Source organism: Bufo bufo, chromosome 1 (assembly GCF_905171765.1).
Source record: "Bufo bufo chromosome 1, aBufBuf1.1, whole genome shotgun sequence".
Taxonomy (NCBI): Eukaryota; Metazoa; Chordata; class Amphibia; order Anura; family Bufonidae; genus Bufo; species Bufo bufo.
The window spans coordinates 813,883,991-813,903,325 of record NC_053389.1 but is presented as its reverse complement, the minus strand read 5'-3'; the positions used below and the strand labels follow the sequence as shown (position 1 = coordinate 813,903,325).

At 45.5% G+C, this 19,335-nt stretch overlaps 2 protein-coding genes across 2 annotated transcripts; both read right to left on the bottom strand.

Moving 5' to 3' along the window:
* Positions 1–522: 522 nt before the first annotated feature.
* Positions 523–6,703, bottom strand: LOC120986602 (zona pellucida sperm-binding protein 3-like). Its single transcript, XM_040415263.1, has 8 exons — positions 6,212–6,703; positions 5,256–5,374; positions 4,004–4,107; positions 3,752–3,929; positions 3,562–3,682; positions 1,083–1,174; positions 836–969; positions 523–752 (listed from the first exon to the last, which is right to left on the bottom strand). The coding sequence occupies exons 1-8, from the start codon at positions 6,701–6,703 to the stop codon at positions 523–525; spliced, it is 1,470 nt and encodes a 489-aa protein (XP_040271197.1).
* Positions 6,704–11,659: 4,956 nt separating this feature from the next.
* Positions 11,660–16,819, bottom strand: LOC120986601 (zona pellucida sperm-binding protein 3-like). Its single transcript, XM_040415261.1, has 8 exons — positions 16,328–16,819; positions 15,385–15,503; positions 14,147–14,250; positions 13,900–14,077; positions 13,711–13,831; positions 12,220–12,311; positions 11,973–12,106; positions 11,660–11,889 (listed from the first exon to the last, which is right to left on the bottom strand). The coding sequence occupies exons 1-8, from the start codon at positions 16,817–16,819 to the stop codon at positions 11,660–11,662; spliced, it is 1,470 nt and encodes a 489-aa protein (XP_040271195.1).
* Between the last annotated feature and the right edge of the window lie 2,516 nt (positions 16,820–19,335).

Sequence of the window (19,335 nt, the reverse complement as noted above, 5' to 3'; positions counted from 1 at the left end):
ATGTCCCAACCTGAGAACCATCAAATAACTCCAGTTTCTCCATTTGGATCTTTACAAAATACTCCTTTAAGGCTGGTATGTGTCATTGTTGGGGGAAGGGGGGGGGTGTAATTTCAAGCACAACTATTTTTTAAATGCATCTGTACAATGATTAGCAACCTCATTCACATCTCTGCATCATGCAGACCTGCTTTTATGACCTGATCAATATTATCAGTCTGAATCTAAGGCCATTTTAGCCTCCAGAGAGCAGCTTCCAATTCTTATTCTGCTCCTGAGAGGTGTGAGCTATGAACCACCCATCAGCTCTATACAGATGTGGCCATACCATACTTCCATGTGACCCACAGAAAGTCCTCCATAAACCAATAGTACTCATGTATATAGCACCAGGAGATGGTCTGTGTTGCTGGACCATGCATGAAGTTATGGGTCACATGAAACCAGTCCCATACAACCATTGGTACCATCGATTGAGACAAAAAGACAGAACAAGAAACATTTTACCCATTTATTTCTGGACTATTTGTGAGACAGTTTTTTCAAAAGACATTTTGCAGCCACAATAAGAGTCACAGCAACAACTACTGAAGTGATTGAGCCCATGGCCACCAGCACCCACAACTGCAGAGGTTCTTCTACACCCATTCTGGAAGCTTGGGAAATTCCATCTTTGGAGACCTGGTTAGGCTTAGATCCAGTCACTAGAAGAGGGCCCAGTCTGGCCAGAGTGTATTTCTCTAGATGAGAACCTAGTGGAAGAATTAGCAACACCTATTTTCAAATACCTTGACATTTATGGAAGCTTTAGGAGACGTTTGAATGAAGAACTCACCAACATCTCTCTTCCCAACTCCTCTTGACCTGGCAGGTTGTGGGCCCCATGCTGTTCTCCGGCTGCCAACTGTAGCACAGTTCCCAGTGTTGCAGCACTGGCAGTTTGCACTGGGGCCTTCCACAGGTGACCAACTGTAAGAGCAAGAAAAGTGTCAACCATTGAGAGAACATCCATTGATATCCAAGACCCCATCTAGGGTTGTGTAGTCATCTAACTGAAGACACTCAGATGTGCAAGGTTATACCTGCTGGTAGCCTTGTTGTAGGAGCAGGCCTTGTTCATTGGATCAGGGGTCTGGTTGATGTCAGCAGCTCTCAGGTGACAGGTTATGTAGATCTAAGACACCACAATTACAGTTTATATCTCATGAGAAATAATTTACATTCATAATCTTGGACAGCTGGAAAAGTTACCCTCAGGGCCAATACTAGAAAGGATTAGGATTCCCATATGGGTTATTCCTTTTCAATAGTTTTCATTTCTCATTTCAAACCGTTAACGTACAATAGTGTCAAGCAGAATACCATTATAATCAGGTAAAGGAGAATATAAATTCTAATACCTTTACCTTCATTAAAGGGAATCTGTCACCAAAATATGACATTACACATTGCTTACATGGCACTCTTGCTCAAGTACCAATGGTTCCTTTGTTAAACTGTCAGCCAAAAAACCATTTAATCCATATGCAGATGAGGGCTGGCAAGTGTCCAGGGGCTGTGCTCGTGATGTAGGTGCCCAGGCCACTGCCTTTCACATATTACTACTCCCCAACCTCTTGCTTGTCCTGCCCTGTAAGTCTGTATTGTCACTGATTCCCATTGTGGGCAGCAGCATCAATAAATCAAGTGCGCATGCGCCATGTGAAACCAGCGGGCATGCCCAGGCGGCGAACTGCCATGTGCAGGTTCTCGGCCAGTACTGGGGATGATGCAACAGACTTGGGGTACTTTCACACTTGCGGCAGAGGATTCTGGCAGGCAGTTCCATCGCCGGAACAGGATCCTGATCTGTCTGACCAGGGCTTTTTTTCTCAGCGAAAAGGTGGTGGAACTCACCCCACCTCCCCTGGCCACGCCCCTACCCATCCCTAAAACCACCCCTTTAGAGAACAGGGATGCAAGTAAAATTTGGGGGGGCTATAAAAGTCCAGCCCAGCAAAGAAACCCCCCAGATGGGGATGGCTCTGTTATGGGGGATCTTTAGATGGCATCAGGCTCGGACTGGCCCACAGGGGTACAGGGGAATCCCCCGGTGGACCCCTGAGCAAGGTGGGCCCCTAGTCTCCCACCCCCTGCACAAGTGGCACATAGTGCAGTAGACTTACTGCACTACATACATATATTCAATGTACAGCACCTCAACCAGCCTATGTTCATATAAAAAAAACTTCCTAAAATATGTATTCTATTTGAATGTATCCGTACGGTGGGCCCCCAAAATACATTTTACTGGTGGGCCCTAGGTTCCCCAGTCCGACACTGGATGGCATCCACAGACCCCCCTCCATCCCTTAACAGTGCCATCCACAGACCCCCCCCATTGCCGCTCCAGTACAGTTATAAAATGTGTAATTCAATTAATGATTCATGCTGCCCCCTCTGTAGTATAACATTCAATATATCCTACTCACAGGGCTACTGTTATATCGTAATGCAGGCCGGCCGGGCAGACGAGCGGCAGAGTGACTTACGTCACGTACCTGCCCGGCCTACTTTATGAATGAAGCAGGCGGCGCAGGCACGGGATGTCACTCGCGCTGCATTACGATATAACAGTAGCCCTGTGAGTAGGATATATTGAATGTTATACTACAGAGGGGGCAGCATAAATTATTAATTAATTTACACATTTTATAACTGTACTGGAGCGGCGGGGCCGGAGCACAGTGAACACACCGGCCCCCAGCTCCTCCTCCCAGTCCCTCCCCGCTGATGCATGGCAGGCTGCGATGTCAAAAGGTGGCGGAACGCCGTTTCGGTGCGTTCCGCCAGAAAAAAAGCCCTGCGTCTGACAAATGCTGGATCCATCTCTCCGGTGTCATCCGGCATTATTTTCTCACATGTTTTGTGGTCTAAGCATGCGCAGACCACAAAAATGGATCCGTTTTGCGGGAACACTCGGGGCTGGATCCGACATTAATGCATGTCAATGGGAAGAAATGCCGGATCTGGAATTCCAGCAAGTGTTCCGTAATTTGAGACGGAGATAAAACCGCAGCATGCTGCAGTATTATCTCAGTCCTGAAAAGGCAAAAAGACTGAACTGAAGACATCCTGAACGGATTACTCTCCATTCAGAATGCATTAGGATAAAACTCAGTTCTTTTCTGGTATTGAGCCCCTAGGATGGAACTTAATGCCAGGAAAGAATAACGCTAGTGTGAAAGTACCCTTACATGGCGGGACAAGCAATGTGAAAGGCAGAGCGGCCTGGGCACCTATGAGCCCTCATTTGCATATGGGTTGATCATCATTTCAGCTGGTGAAAGTCACCACAAAAGAACAAAGGTACCACTGGCACTTGTGCTACAGGGCCATATAAGCAGTGTGTAGCATCCAATTTTGGTAACAGACTCTTTAATATTGAAAGTGCAGGTTAGAAAAGTGGCCAGTTGTGTGCTTTCAACCCTAATTAGTGGGGTGAAAACAAGGATGTTAAAGACAGGTACAAAGAGTTAATTGCTTGGCATTCAGGGTCATACTACCATCTCTAGTCCTTACCATAGAAAGGTCACTGTTAATGAACCTGAAGGCATCAACTGTGAATCGAAGCTTATTCGCTTCAGGTCTTGGAGAACCAAAGGCTGAAGAGGAATCTCCTAGCATCCCATCGATCAAGCACCTGTAGGAGATATTTATTTCAGTGAAGATGCCCTTGAATTAACAGTAAAAAACAAAAACAGAAACTCACCCATTATAAGCAATGATGTCATAGTGAGGATTAGAGGTCTCATCTGGAGTAAGGGTGGCAACACAGCTATCAACAAACAGCATCATCTGGACGTGGTTCTCCATGTCCACAAAGGCCTCTATGTAGAAGATCTCACCAAGCTGGAAGACCAGTGATGGACGAGGAGCACTCCAGTCCTCTACAGACAAAATAAGGCTATTAGTACAAGACCAGAGAGACTACGCACCCCTCCTCTACTGGAAGAAGTCTTACCAGTCATAATAGTCAAGGAGAAAGACAACCTTTCTTCGGAGCTCACTGTGGTGCTGAAGGGAGCCCATGTTGGCTTGATGGCATTGCTGCTTACATTGCCAAATCTGGAAGAGTAGAGAAATGAAAGGACAACTGTACATGATTGCAAGTAAATGGCAGCTTTCCATAATCATCCCATGTGTCCACAGGTGGCATCGCAGTTTAGCCCTATTCACTATAGAGTTGAGGTAATGGACAGCAGGGGTGATTTTTGGAAGTAAGCAGCCATGGTTGTAATGATGAACAAGCCCTTTAAGGGGTTGACTGGTACTTGAAAGTATCTTGTCAACCATATGGTAAATTAGCGAATCGGACACTTATGGCATTGAGGCCTTAGGGGTGTTCCAGCCATGTAAGGTGTTGCAGCGCTTTTAACTGATTACAACACCCTGACCAGTCCTGCTCTACTTACACCAAAGAGTTTTATGGTCACCAACCTATTTTTTGCCTTAAGTCCTCCTGCCAGGTCCAATTCAAAGAGGGCCTGTCTACTCCCCAGACATTTGTTTTAGTAACCAATTCCCAGGTCATAACATTTCTGGAGTATCTTGAGGGCTACAGTTTCCCCCCCCTCCCCCCCCCATTATTCCTACTACTATTGAATTGCTGGCAGTTTGCAATAAAAGCCAATCTGGGTGTCCCTGCATAGTGATTGGCAGCACCAATAGAATTAGTGTTAGACACCCCAAAACTGAACACTCAGTCCTTCATGGCATACTGCTAACTTCCATTAGGAATCAGAGGAATAGTTAAAGGTTCTCCAGAATTACTACATGGAGAGTAAGTAGTTGGTAAAACAGACATGCCAGGAGAGGAGACAGCTCCAAGCCCCTCAATAGTATTGACAGAGCAAGAGGGGAATGTTTGTCAAGATCCCTTTCAGAGTCATTATGAACCTTGAAGAGGAGCAGGATGATTAATGCAATAATTAGGATGGGACAACATGAACAGTACGACTGCTATACTCATTACATGGCCAAAGATCACAGTACTGATGCTACAGAACATTGCTTCATAATGCAAGTGGAATCAAGCTGACTGTCCCAGTCAGATCCAGCAGGACAGGACTGTCTTATGGCTGGTTGAGGGAAACAGTCTCAATGTGACCACATTCAACTACCATCTAGCTTAACTTGTTAGTCCTGGAAGACATTTCACCACTGGACGACTCTAGAAGACATAGCTATAAAACCTACTATTGGTACAGACTTACCGTGGGTAAAAACACCAGATGGGAACCACTGCATGATTGGACCGAATGATGGGCACATTGGGGGAGGTGGTGGGGGTGTAAGACAAGTTGATCTTGTAGATAAGCATATCTGAAGTCATCTTGAGGAGATAATGAGCCACAATAAGGTTAGTCTCCACTCAAAGCACACAAAAAAATAAAATAAAACCAATCCTAAATGCGCAACCATATCAGTAGGAAAATTTAGTCAGAACTGTCCACTCTAGAAGATATACAAGAGGAGAAACTTGACAAAGCAGTGGGTCAAATACACTGCAAGGCCAGAAATGGACAACTGGTTAGATTGTGTTATGAAAGTCCATTATTGCATCAGAAGATCATGACACCATAGTATACCGGCTAAAACTAGCCAACATTCCTGGGCAAAAGCTGTAGAAAGGGTTAATGTACCTCAAGGAAACCAGATCTATGTCCACAACAAGAGATGAGCAAATTTCCGGTCATGCAACCGATTCACGCTTGGTTTACTGGTAAAAGGAGAATTGTGTTACGGATTCTACTACCACGGACCCTAATGCAATTCTATGAGTGAATGCATTTAGAGGCATTCCATCATAATAGAAGTCTACGGCCTGCAAAAAGGATCCGTCCCATTTCAGTTATGCAGGAGAGGACCTCCTGCATAACAGGAACGGATCCGTTTTGCAGCCCATAGACTTCTATTATGACCGAATGCTTCTAAATGCATTCAGTCATAGAATTGCATTATGGTCCATGGTAGTAGAATCCATAACACAATTCACCTTTTACCAGTAAAAGCATAAACAAATTTAAAAATATGAAATTTGCTCATCTCTATCCACAACCATTTCAATATAGTGAAAAGGACCTAAAGGGTTTTCATGATAAACACAGTAATGGTTGCCCAGTGCATATTTGTCTACTATTAAGGGACCCTTAGTCCTCCACCAACTTACCTCTAGGTTGCTTCCACATTCTTGAAGAGCAATTTGAAAGACTACAGTAGTAACTGAAGTCTGAGAGCTAGCTGTGCAGGTCCCGAGGACCAGGTCTGAAGGATTCACCAGCCTACCATTACCATAGAAGTCTCTCTCTACAGTCACCACCATACTGTCCTCAGCACACTGCACACTGACAGGGGATGAGGGGTTCAGCATAATCGGTGGGGGCTGTGTAAGCTGTCGGGACTGAAAACCTACTCCAGGATACATGCGACCCCATCCAGACACAGGACCAGAACTTCTCAGAGACCCAATTCCAGAAACTGGAGACAAAAGATTTCCCCTAGGAGAACCTACTGCAGATACAGTTCTAGAAGATCCCCATCCAGGCTGATAATTCCTCCACCGAGTGTCTGGCTGGCGCCGGTGTCTAACCAAGGCACTGCTAAAGCCTGACCCATAGATGAGAACCACAAGCAGCCAACTCCACCTAATCCCTAACAACATCCTGACTACAGGAGAAGTCACACCAGGAAGGAGGGAGGAGATCTTTATACCTCTCCCATCACATGGTCATCACTTCCCCTGACCCTTCATTATACTCAGCTGGACACCATCCATACCTGATAAGGATATGGCAATGCAGAGTCCAGTGGTGGAGTTCATAAGGGATTTCTGTTCATTTCTTGGGTGTATTTATTCCTTAGGGCTCATGCACACGGTCGTTGTTGTTTTGCGACCCATTTTTCACAGATCCGTTGTTCTGTATCTGAGGGTTTTTTTTTCTCTGATTTAAGTCCGCTTCCGTTTCGTTATTCAACAAAACATATCTGTATGGTTTCCGTATACGATCCGTTTTTTGCGGATCGGAAACAGTAACTTATTAATAACCAAACACTTGAGCAATATGGGCTGGTCATAGCATTTCTATAGTATGGATCCGCGAAATACGGATGACATACGAATGTGTTCCGTGTGCGTTCTATTTTTTTAGCGGACCCATTGACTTGAGTAGGGCCTCGGACCGTGATTTGCGGACAATAATAGGACATGCAGTAATTTTGCAGACTGGAAAAACGGAAACAGAATGCACACAAAGTACCTTCCGTTGTTTTTGCGGACCCATTTAAGTGAATGGTTCCGTATACGGTTTGCAAAAAAAATGGAACGGAGGTGGAAAGAAAATACGTTCGTTTACATGAATCCTTAGGGTGACTTCACATCACCGTTTAGCTTTCTGTCCTTCTGATCTGTCAGAAGAAGGCTACATGCACACAACCGTTGTGTGTTTTGTGGTACGCAAATTGTGGATCCGCAAAACACTGATGGCGTCCGCTTGCGTTCCGGAACGGCACGGACAGCCATTAATATAACTGCCTATTCTTCTCTACAAAACGGACAAGAATAGGACAGGTTATATTTTTTTTGCGGACCACGGAATGGAGCAACGGATGCGGACAGCACACGTTGTGCTGTCCGCATCTTTTGCGGCCCCATTGAATTGAATGGGTCCGCACCCGAGCCGCAAAAACTGTGGCTCGGATGCGGACCAAAACAACGGTCGTGTGCATGAAGCCGAAGAGAGAGAGAAAAAAAAACAGATCCTGTTGCATCAGTTTGAGGCTACATGCACACGAACGTTGTTTGTTTCCATGTCCGTTCCGTTTTTTTTCCCCCGCAAAAAAGAATAGAACATGTCCTATTCTTGTCCGTTTTAGGCATTGTTATAATGGATCCGTAAAAAAAAACGGATGGCATACGTTTTTTCTTTTGCGGATCCACAAATTGCGGACCGCAAAACACATACGGTCATGTGCATGTAGCCTTAACCCTCTTTCACAGGACCGTATGGCTTTTTCAATGTTTTGCAGTCCGTTTTCCACGGATCCGTTGTTCCATTTTTTGTTTTCATTGTGTTTCCATTTCTGTTCCGTTTTTCCGTATGGCATATACAGTATACAGTAATTACATAGAAAAAAATGGGCTGGGCATAAAATTTACGCATGTGTTCAGTTTTTTTTGCGGACCCATTGACTTGAATGGAGCCACGGAACGTGATTTGCGGGCAATAATAGGATATGTTCTATCTTTCAACGGGATGTGTAGAGGGAAGGAGTATTATGCAAATATATGTATATATGACTTTTAATATATACATATATATATTTGCCCTGTATGGCCAGTATGGGCCCAGGTCTGTGGATACATATATATATATATATATATATAAATACACTGCTCAAAAAAATAAAGGGAACACAAAAATAACACATCCTAGATCTGAGTTAATTAAATATTCTTCTGAAATACTTTGTTCTTTACATAGTTGAATGCGCTGACAGCAAAATCACACAAAAATAAAAAAATGGAAATCAAATTTTTCAACCCATTGAGGTCTGGATTTGGAGTCACACTCAAAATTAAAGTGGAAAAATACACTACAGGCTGATCCAACTTTGATGTAATGTCCTTAAAACAAGTCAAAAGGAGGCTCAGTAGTGTGTGTGGCCTCCACGTGCCTGTATGACCTCCCTACAACGCCTGTGCATGCTCCTGATGAGGTGGCGGACGGTCTCCTGAGGGATCTCCTCCCAGACCTGGACTAAAGCATCTGCCAACTCCTGGACAGTCTGTGGTGCAACGTGACGTTGGTGGATAGAGCGAGACATGATGTCCCAGATGTGCTCAATTGGATTCAGGTCTGGGGAACGCGCGGGCCAGTCCATAGCATCAATGCCTTCATCTTGCAGGAATTGCTGACACACTCCAGCCACATGAGGTCTAGCATTGTCTTGCATTAGGAGGAACCCAGGGCCAACCGCACCAGCATATGGTCTCACAAGGGGTCTGAGGATCTCATCTCGGTACCTAATGGCAGTCAGGCTACCTCTGGCGAGCACATGGAGGGCTGTGCGGCCCTTCAAAGAAATGCCACCCCACACCATTACTGACCCAATGCCAAACCGGTCATGCTGGAGGATGTTGCAGGCAGCAGAACGTTCTCCACGTCTGTCACATGTGCTCAGTGTGAACCTGCTTTCATCTGTGAAGAGCACAGGGCGCCAGTGGCGAATATGCCAATCTTGGTGTTCTCTGGCAAATGCCAAACGTCCTGCACGGTGTTGGGCTGTAAGCACAACCCCCACCTGTGGATGTCAGGCCCTCATATCACCCTCATGGAGTCTGTTTCTGACCATTTGAGCAGACACGCACATTTGTGGCCTGCTGGAAGTCATTTTGCAAAGCTCTGGCAGTGCTCCTCCTGCTCCTCCTTGCACAAAGGCGGAGGTAGCGGTCCTGCTGCTGGGATGTTGCCCTCCTACGGCCTCCTCCACGTCTCCTGGTAGCGCCTCCATGCTCTGGACACTACACTGACAGACACAGCAAACCTTCTTGCCACAGCTCGCATTGATGTGCCATCCTGGATAAGCTGCACTACCTGAGCCACTTGTGTGGGTTGTAGACTCCGTCTCATGCTACCACTAGAGTGAAAGCACCGCCAGCATTCAAAAGTGACCAAAACATCAGCCAGGAACTGAGAAGTGGTCTGTGGTCACCACCTGCAGAACCACTCCTGTATTGGGGGTGTCTTGCTAATTGCCTATAATTTCCACCTGTTGTCTATCCCATTTGCACAACAGCATGCGAAATTGATTGTCACTCAGTGTTGCTTCCTAAGTGGACAGTTTGATTTCACAGAAGTGTGATTGACTTGGAGTTACATTGTGTTTAAGTGTTCCCTTTATTTTTTTGAGCAGTGTATATGGATATGTGTATGCCCCTTATATTGCATACATCTGTATATAGATATATAGGCTTATATTATAATTAGGGATGTCTATATATAGATGTATGTATGCCCCAGTTATTTCATACATCTGTATATACGTATCTGCCATGGCTGTCCCCGAGATATGTTGTGTAGATGTGTGTATCTATATGTATGTGCTCCATTATCCATATATTTATATACTTTTATTATCCTAAATGTGGCCAGTATTATGCCCCAGGTTTATATAGAATATATATATGGATGTACCCCAAGCATCTATATAGATATATATTCATAATGCAACCAACATAATCCCCCATGTCGGGTGCCCCCCCATCTGGAATGCTCCTGCAGGAAGCGAGGCCGACAACTGGACAATTATGTCCCGTTTCGGCCACTTCAAAGTACAGAGAATCAATTTAGATCCTCTGTTCTTTGATAACATCTCTGAGATTTGAATCATTCCCTGCCTGGAAGCGCGCTCCAGGACACACGGGCTAGCGCAGTGATGTCATATCACCGCTCCGGCCCACGTGGACTGGGCTCCAGGCGTACGCCTGCAGCTCGGTAAGACTGGAGCGAGCGCTGCCGGGTTTAAATATCCTGGCAGCGCTCCGCTCAGGCCCATAATCCCTGCAACCCCCCAGATGAGAAGAGCGCAGCCGGTGCTCAGAAGAGACACCCCCTAACCGCACAGAAGCGCAGGCAGCGTTACAGGCTACGCTGCAAACAGAACCCCTACCCGCCTCCCTGAAGACGCAGAGCATTGCGCTGCTCTGCGAAAGCACAGCCGGCGCTCAGAAGACAAGATCCCCCACACAGGGAGAAAGCGCAGGTAGCACTGCGCTGAGTAGAAAGTGAAGGGAAAAAAAAAAAAGCTCTGCGCTGAGGGAAGTTAACCCCAGCAACCTCAAGTGAGGATCGTCCCCTGGAAGACGATTAGTGGCTGAGTATTCCCGATAACCCCTGCTATCCTCCCCTGCATTGCCCTGAGATCCCTGTGCCCTGCATTCCCACTGCCACCAGTCCCTGCCTATCCCTGTAATAAATCCATTAACCTCTGCATTCCCACTGCCCCCTGCCATTACCCCAGAAAGCCCCTGCATTAACCCCTTCAGTGCCGAGCAGACCTAGCCCTGTGTTTAGATCCTGCTGAGGCTAACTACTCTGTTTTAACCCTTTCCTTGGTTACTCCTGCACTGTATTTACCCCTACATTGCAGTGATTGTGTGGTTTCCAATTACCCCAGAATTCCCTATCTTACCCACAGCCCATGCTTTAACCCTTGCATTGCTGGTATTGAATTAACCCCTTGAGGGAGAGTGTAGCCAGGTGGGTGGGCTGCTGCTAATTTACCTGTGTGTAAGAGTATTGTATAGATAGTGTGTGGGGTGGAATTGGGAATTGAATTGTGCAGTTAGGTTTGTATTATGTTTATTGTAGTGATATTACTGTACTAATATATATATATATATATATATATATATATATATATTAGTAGGAGCTGAGCGAGGAACAGAAGAGGCATGCCTACGTACTACCCTGACCCATCTGGCTGGAGTGTGCCTGGAGCCAGAGACGAGGTAAGGCCTAAATTATGGGTCACATGAAACCAGTCCCATACAACCATTGGTACCATCGATTGAGACAAAAAGACAGAACAAGTAACATTTTACCCATTTATTTCTGGACTATTTGTGAGACAGTTTTTTTAAAAGACATTTTGCAGCCACAATAAGAGTCACAGCAACAACTACTGAAGTGATTGAGCCCATGGCCACCAGCACCCACAACTGCAGAGGTTCTTCTACACCCATTCTGGAAGCTTGGGAAATTCCTTCTTTGGAGACCTGGTTAGGCTTAGATCCAGTCACTAGAAGAGGGCCCAGTCTGGCCAGAGTGTATTTCTCTAGATGAGAACCTAGTGGAAGAATTAGCAACACCCATTTTCAAATACCGTCACATTTATAGAAGCTTTAGGAGACGTTTGAATGAAGAACTCACCAACATCTCTCTTCCCAACTCCTCTTGACCTGGCAGGTTGTGGGCCCCATGCTGTTCTCCGGCTGCCAACTGTAGCACAGTTCCCAGTGTTGCAGCACTGGCAGTTCACACTGGGGCCTTCCACAGGTGACCAACTGTAAGAGCAAGAAGAGTGTCAACCATTGAGAGAACATCCATTGTTATCCAAGACCCCATCTAGAGTTGTGTAGTCATCTAACTGAAGACACTCAGATGTGCAAGGTTATACCTGCTGGTAGCCTTGTTGTAGGAGCAGGCCTTGTTCATTGGATCAGGGGTCTGGTTGATGTCAGCAGCTCTCAGGTGACAGGTTATGTAGATCTAAGACACCACAATTACAGTTTATATCATGAGAAATAATTTACATTCATAATCTTGGACAGCTGTAAAAGTTACCCTCAGGGCCAATACTAGAAAGGATTAGGATTCTCATATGGGTTATTCTGTTTTAATAGTTTTTATTGAGTTTCTCATTTCAAACAGTTAACGTACAATAGTGTCAAGCAGAATACCATTATAATCAGGTTATCAAAGGAGAATATAAATTCCAATACATTAACCTCCATTAAAGGGAGTCTGTCACCAAAATTTGACGTTACACATTGCTTACATGGCACTCTTGCTCAAGTACCAATGGTTCCTTTGTTACACCGTCAACCGAAAAACATTTAATCCATATGCAGATGAGGGCTGGCAAGTGTCCAGGGGCCGTGCTCGTGATGTAGGTGCCCAGGCCACTGCCTTTTCCATATTACTACTCCCCAACCTCTTGATTGTCCTGCCCTGTAAGTCTGTTTTGTCACCGATGCCCATTGTGGGGAGTAGCATCAATAAATCAAGTGCGCATGCGCCGTGTGAAACCAGCGGGCATGCCCAGGCCGGCGGCGAACTGCCATGTGCAGGTTCTCGGCCGGTACTGGGGATGACGCAACAGACTTGGGGTACTTTCACACTTGCGGCAGAGGATTCCGGCAGGCAGTTCCGTCGCCGGAACAGGATCCTGATCCGTCTGACAAATGCTGGATCCATCTCTCCGATGTCATCCGGCATTATTTTCTCACATGTTTTGTGGTCTAAGCATGTGCAGACCGCAAAAACGGATCTGTTTTGCCGGAACACTCGGGGCTGGATGCGTCATTAATGCATGTTAACTGGAAGAAATGCCGGATCTGGCATGCCAGCAAGTGTTCTGGAATTTGGGACGGAGATAAAACCGCAGCATGCTGCGGTATTCTCAGTCCTGAAAAGGCAAAAAGACTGACCTGAAGACATCCTGAATGGATTGCTCTCCATTCAGAATGGATTAGGATAAAACTTAGTTCTTTTCTGGTATTGAGCCCCTAGGACAGAACTTAATGCCAGAAAAGAATAACGCTAGTGTGAAAGTACCCTTACAGGGCGGGACAAGCAATGTGAAAGGCAGAGCGGCCTGGGCACCTACGAGCCCTCATTTGCATATGGGTTGATCATCATTTCAGCTGGCGAAAGTCGCAACAAAAGAACAAAGGTACCACTGGCACTTGTGCTACAGTGCCATGTAAACAGTGTGTAACATCCAATTTTGGCAACAGACTCTTTAATGTTAAAAGTGCAGGTTAGAACAGTGGCCAGTTGTGCGCTTTCAACCCCAATTAGTGGGGTGAAAACAAGGAAGTTAAGGACAGGTACAAAAAGTTAATTGCTTGGCATTCAGGGTCATACTACCATCTCTAGTCCTTACCATAGAAAGGTCACTGTTAATGAACCTGAAGGCATCAACTGAGAATCGAAGCTTATTAGCTTCAGGTCTTGGAGAACCAAAGGCTGAAGAGGAATCTCCTAGCATCCCATCGATCAAGCACCTGTAGGAGATATTTCTTTCAGTGAAAATGCCCTTGAATTAACAGTAAAAAGAAAAACAGAAACTCACCCATTATAAGCAATAATGTCATAGTGAGGATTAGAGGTCTCATCTGGAGTAAGGCTGGCAACACAGCTATCAACAAACAGCATCATCGGGACGTGGTTCTCTATGTCCACAAAGGCCTCTATGTAGAAGATCTCACCAAGCTGGTAGACCAGTGATTGACGAGGAGCACTCCAGTCCTCTACAGACAAAATAGGGCTATTAGTACAAGACAAGAGACTACGCACCCCTCTACTTGAAGGAGTCTTACCAGTCATGAGAGTCAAGGAGAAAGACAACCTTTCTTCTGAGCTCACTGTGGTGCTGTAGGGAGCCCATGTTGGCTTGATGGCATTGCTGCTTACATTGCCAAATCTGGAAGAGTAGAGAAATGAAAGGACAATTGTACATGATTAGAAGTAAATGGCAGCTTTCCATAATCATCCCATGTGTCCACAGGTGGCATGTGGCACTGCAGTTTAGCCCTATTCACTATAGAGCTGAGCCAATGGACAGCAGGTATGATTTTTGGAAGTAAGCAGCCATGGTTGTAATGGTTGACAAGCCCTTTGAGAGGTTGACAGTAAAGTATCTTGTCAACCATATGGTAAATTATCGAAGCGGACACTTATGGCATTGAGGCCTTAGGGGTGTTCCAGCCATGTAAGGTGTTGAAGCGCTTTTAACTGAAGTTACAACACCCTGACCAGTCCTGCTCTACTTACACCAAAGAGTTTTATGGTTGCTGACATTTTTATTACCTCAAGTCCTCCAGCCAAGTCCTATTCAAAGAGGGCCTGTCTACCCCCCAGACTTGTTTAAGGAACCATTTCCCAGGTCAGAACATTTCTGAAGTGTCTTGTTAGTTACAGTCCCCCCCATTATTCCTACTATTGAATTGCTGGCAGTTTGCAATAAAAGCCAATCTGGGTGTCCCTGCATAGTGACTGGCAGCACCATAAGAATTTGTGTCAGACACCCCAAAACTGAACACTCAGACCTTTATGGCATACTGCTAACTTCCATTAGAAAAATGTAAAACTTAAAAGGTTCTCCAGAATTACTACATGGAGTGTAAGTAGTTGGTGAAACAGACATGCCAGGAGAGGAGACAGCTCCAATCCTCTCAATAGTATTGACAGAGCAAGAGGGGAAGGTTTGTCAAGATCCCTTTCAGAGTCATCATGAACCTTGAAGAGGAGCAGGATGATTAATGCAATAATTAGGATAGGGCTACATGGACAGTACGGCTGCTATACTCATTACATGGCCAAAGATCACAGTACTGATACTTTATGAAGCAATGTTCTGTAGTAAGTGAAATCAAGCTGAGACTGTCCCAGTCAGATCCTGCAGGACGGGAGTTTCTTATAGCTAGTTGAGGCAAACAGTCTCAATGTGACCACATTAAACTACCATCTAGCTTAACTTGAAAGTCCTGGCAGATATTTCACCACTGGAAGACTCTAGAAGACACAGCTATAGAACCCACTATTGGTACAGACTTACCGTGGGTAGTAACACCAGATGGGAACCACTGCAGGATTGGACCTGATGATGGGCACATTGGGGGAGGTGGTGGGGTTGTAAGACAAGTTGATCTTGTAGATAAGTATATCTGAAGTCATCTTGAGGAGATAAAGAGCCACAATAAGGTTAGTCTCCACTGAAAGCACAAAAAAAAAAAAAGCTCAACCAAATCAGTGGGAAAATTTTGTAAGAACTGGCCACCCTATAAGAACAAGAGAAACTTGTCAAAGCAGTGGGTCAAGTACACTGCAAGGCCAGAAATGGACAACTGGTTAGATTGTGTTATGAAAGTCCATTATTGCGTCAGAAGATCATGACACCATAGTATACCGGCTAAAACTAGCCAACATTCCTGGGCACAAGCTGTAGAAAGGGTCAATGTACCTCAAAGAAACCAGATCTTTGTCCACAACAAGAGTGATGATCGAATTTCAGGTTATGAAATTTGTTCATGCTTTATTTACTGGTAAAAGGGGAATTGTGTTATGGATTCCGTTACCACGGACCATAACGCAATTCTATGACAGAATGCCTTTAGAGACATTCCATTACAATAGAAGTCTATGGCCTGCAAAAAGGATCCGACCCGTTTCAGTTATGCAGGAGAGGACCCCCCTGCATAACAGGAACTGATCAGGTTTTGCAGCCCATAGACTTCTATGACTGAAAGCATAGCAGAATGCCTTTAAAGGCATCCGTCATAATAAAATTGCATTAGGGTCCGTGGTAGTAGAATCTATAACAATTCACCTTTTACCAGTAAAAGCAAACAAATATTTCAAAATATGAAATTTGCTCATCTCTATCCACAACCATTTCAATATAGTGAAAAGGGCCTAAAGGGTTTTCATGATAAACAGTAATTGTTGCCCAGTGCATATTTGTCTACTATTAAGGGACCTTTAGTCCTCCACCAACTTACCTCTAGGTTGCTTCCACATTCTTGAAGAGCAATTTGAAAGACTACAGTGGTAACTGAAGTCTGAGAGCTAGCTGTGCAGGTCCCGAGGACCAGGTCTGAAGGATTCACCAGCCTACCATTACCATAGAAGTCTCTGTCTACAGTCACCACCATACTGTCCTCAGCACACTGCACACTGACAGGGGACGATGGGTTCAGCATAATCGGTGGGGGCTGTGTAAGCTGTCGGGACTGAAAACCTACTCCAGGATACATGCGACCCCATCCAGACACAGGACCAGAACCTCTTAGAGACCCAATACCAGAAACTGGAGGCAAAGGATTTCTCCTAGGAGAACCTACTGCAGATACAGTTCTAGAAGATCCCCATCCAGGCTGATAATTCCTCCACCGAGTGTCTGGCTGGCGCCGATGTCTAACCAAGGCACTGCTAAAGCCTGACCCATAGATGAGAACCACAAGCAGCCAACTCCACCTAATCTCTAACAACATCCTGACTACAGGAGAAGTCACACCAGGAAGTGGGGGAAGGAGGAGATCTTTATACCTCACCCATCACATGGTCATCACTTCACCTGACCCTTCATTATACTCAGCTGGACACCATCCATAACTGATGAGGATATGGCAATGCAGAGTCCAGTGGTGGAGTTCATAAGGGATTTGTGTTCATTTCTTGGGTGTATTAATTCCTTAGGGTTCATGCACACGGCCGTTGTTGTTTTGCGACCCATTTTTCACAGATCCGTTGTTCCGTATTTGAGTATTTTTTTTCCTCTCTGATTTAAGTCCGCTTCCATTCCGTTAATCCACAAAACATATCTGTATGGTTTCCGTATGCGATCCGTTTTTTGTGGATCGTAAACGGAAACAGTAACTTAATCACCAAACACATGAGCAATATGGGCTGGGCATAGCATTTCTACAGTATGGATCCGCGAAATACGGATAACATACAGATGTGTTCCGTGTGAGTTCCGTATTTTTTGCTGACCCATTGACTTGAATGGGGCCTTGGACCGTGATTTGCGGACAATAATAGGAGATGCACTAATTTTGCGGAACGGAAATACTGAAACAGAATGCACACAAAGTACCTTCCATTGTTTTTGCGGACCCATTTAAGTGAATGGTTCCGCACTCGGTCCGCAAAAAAATGGAACGGAGGCGGAAAGAAAATAAGTTTGTTTGCATGAACCCTAAGGGCTGTTTCACACGAGCGAGTTCATTGCGGGAATCGCGCTCCGTGTGTGAGTGTGATCCTCCGCTCTGGACTCGCGGGAGAGCACGGCATTATCATGATTTATAATCCTATGTGTCTCTGCATGGCCTTATTTCCACAGAATCGTAGTGATATAAAGCTGTCACTATGGCAGATAGGATGCGGACCCATTCATTTTAATGGGTCCGCAAAAAATGTGGACAGCACACCGTGTGCTCTCCGCATCTGTATGTCCGTTCTGTAGCCCCGCAAAAAAAAAGGAACATGTCCTATTCTTGTCCGTTTTAGGCATTGTTACAATGGATCCGTTAAAAAAAAGGGATGGAAACGGATGTCATCCGTTTTTGTTTGCAAAACACATACGGTCGTGTGCATGTAGCCTTAATCTGTTTTGAGATCTGTTTTTTTAGACGGATACAATAGTACTGCATGCAGGACTTGTTTCCCCCGTCTGGACGAACAAGGCGCAAGTGCCTCCTAAACAGGCGCAGAATCAGTTGGTAAATGAGACTTAAAAAATAAGACTGTCGGAAACCGCTTTTTTTCTCCTGAAAACAGGCGCAGACACGATAGTAAATGTGCCCCGCTGACTGTGTGAATAAGGCAATACACTGGGCTCTTAAAAAGTCATGAGTTGCCATGGCGTTGCAATGCTGTTTTTGCATTACTTTCTCGCACTGGCGGTTTTGCGCCATGTACAATTGAGAGTCGTAGAGACCAGGACGGGAACCTGGATCCCAGCAACTTTACTAACTTTAGGAAAAAATACTACTTCTCCACTTTTTTTCATTCAACTTCTCGCCATGTCCACGACTCTTCATAAATTAGACAAGTCTTACAGCAGCGCAGGAGGGGCATCTAAGACCGGCGTAAAATGCTGGTCCTAGTAAATGACCCCCATTCTCTATTTCTTCTCAGTTATGTATCCAGGGGCAGGCTGGTCATAGATCCTACAGGAAAATGTATCAGTGGGCTGATGACCAAGGGGCCGCCCAAGCTGCACTGTGGTATTTGGTTCTGCTGGGGCAGTATATCGTGCTGCACTGTGGTATTTGGTTCTGCTGGGGCAGTATATTGTGCTGCACTGTGGTATTTGGTTCTGCTGGGGCAGTGTATTGTGCTGCACTGTGGTAGTTGGTTCTGCTGGGGCAGTATATTGTGCTGCACTGTGGTATTTGGTTCTGCTGGGGCAGTATATTGTGCTGCACTGTGGTATCTGGTTCTGCTGGTGCAGTATATTGTGCTGCACTGTGGTATTTGGTTCTGCTGGAGCAGTATATTGTGCTGCACTGTGGTATTTGGTTCTGCTGGGGCCGTATATTGTGCTGCACTGTGGTATTTGGTTCTGCTGGGGCAGTATATTGTGCTGCACTGTTCTATTTGGTTCTGCTGGGGCAGTATATTGTGCTGCACTGTGGTATTTGGTTCTGCTGGGGCAGTATATTGAGCTGCACTGTGGTATTTGGTGCTGCTGGGGCAGTATATTGCGCTGCACTGTGGTATCTGGTTCTGCTGGGGCAGTATATTGTGCTGCACTGTGTTATTTGGTTCTGCTGGTGCAGTATATTGTGCTGCACTGTGGTATCTGGTTCTGCTGGGGCAGTATATTATGCTGCACTGTGGTATTTGGTTGTGCTGGGGCAGTATATTGTGCTGCACTGTGGTATTTGGTTCTGCTGGGGCAGTATATTGTGCTGCACTGTGGTATCTGGTTCTGCTGGGGCAGTATATTGTGCTGCACTGTGGTATCTGGTTCTGCTGGGGCAGTACATTGTGCTGCACTGTG

What these genes read in the sequence shown, in the direction of transcription:
- LOC120986602 (XM_040415263.1), bottom strand. Translation starts at nt 6,703, where the DNA reads ATGTTGTTAGGGATTAGGTGGAGTTGGCTGCTTGTGGTTCTCATCTAT. An exon ending in GACATCATTGCTTATAATGG is followed by an intron (nt 3,683 to 3,751) that starts GTGAGTTTCTGT and finishes TATCTCCTACAG; the next exon opens with GTGCTTGATCGATGGGATGC. An exon ending in TACAACAAGGCTACCAGCAG is followed by an intron (nt 970 to 1,082) that starts GTATAACCTTGC and finishes TTGCTCTTACAG; the next exon opens with TTGGTCACCTGTGGAAGGCC.
- LOC120986601 (XM_040415261.1), bottom strand. Translation starts at nt 16,819, where the DNA reads ATGTTGTTAGAGATTAGGTGGAGTTGGCTGCTTGTGGTTCTCATCTAT. An exon ending in CTCCTTGACTCTCATGACTG is followed by an intron (nt 14,078 to 14,146) that starts GTAAGACTCCTT and finishes TTTTGTCTGTAG; the next exon opens with AGGACTGGAGTGCTCCTCGT. An exon ending in TTAACAGTGACCTTTCTATG is followed by an intron (nt 12,312 to 13,710) that starts GTAAGGACTAGA and finishes GTGGTGTCTTAG; the next exon opens with ATCTACATAACCTGTCACCT.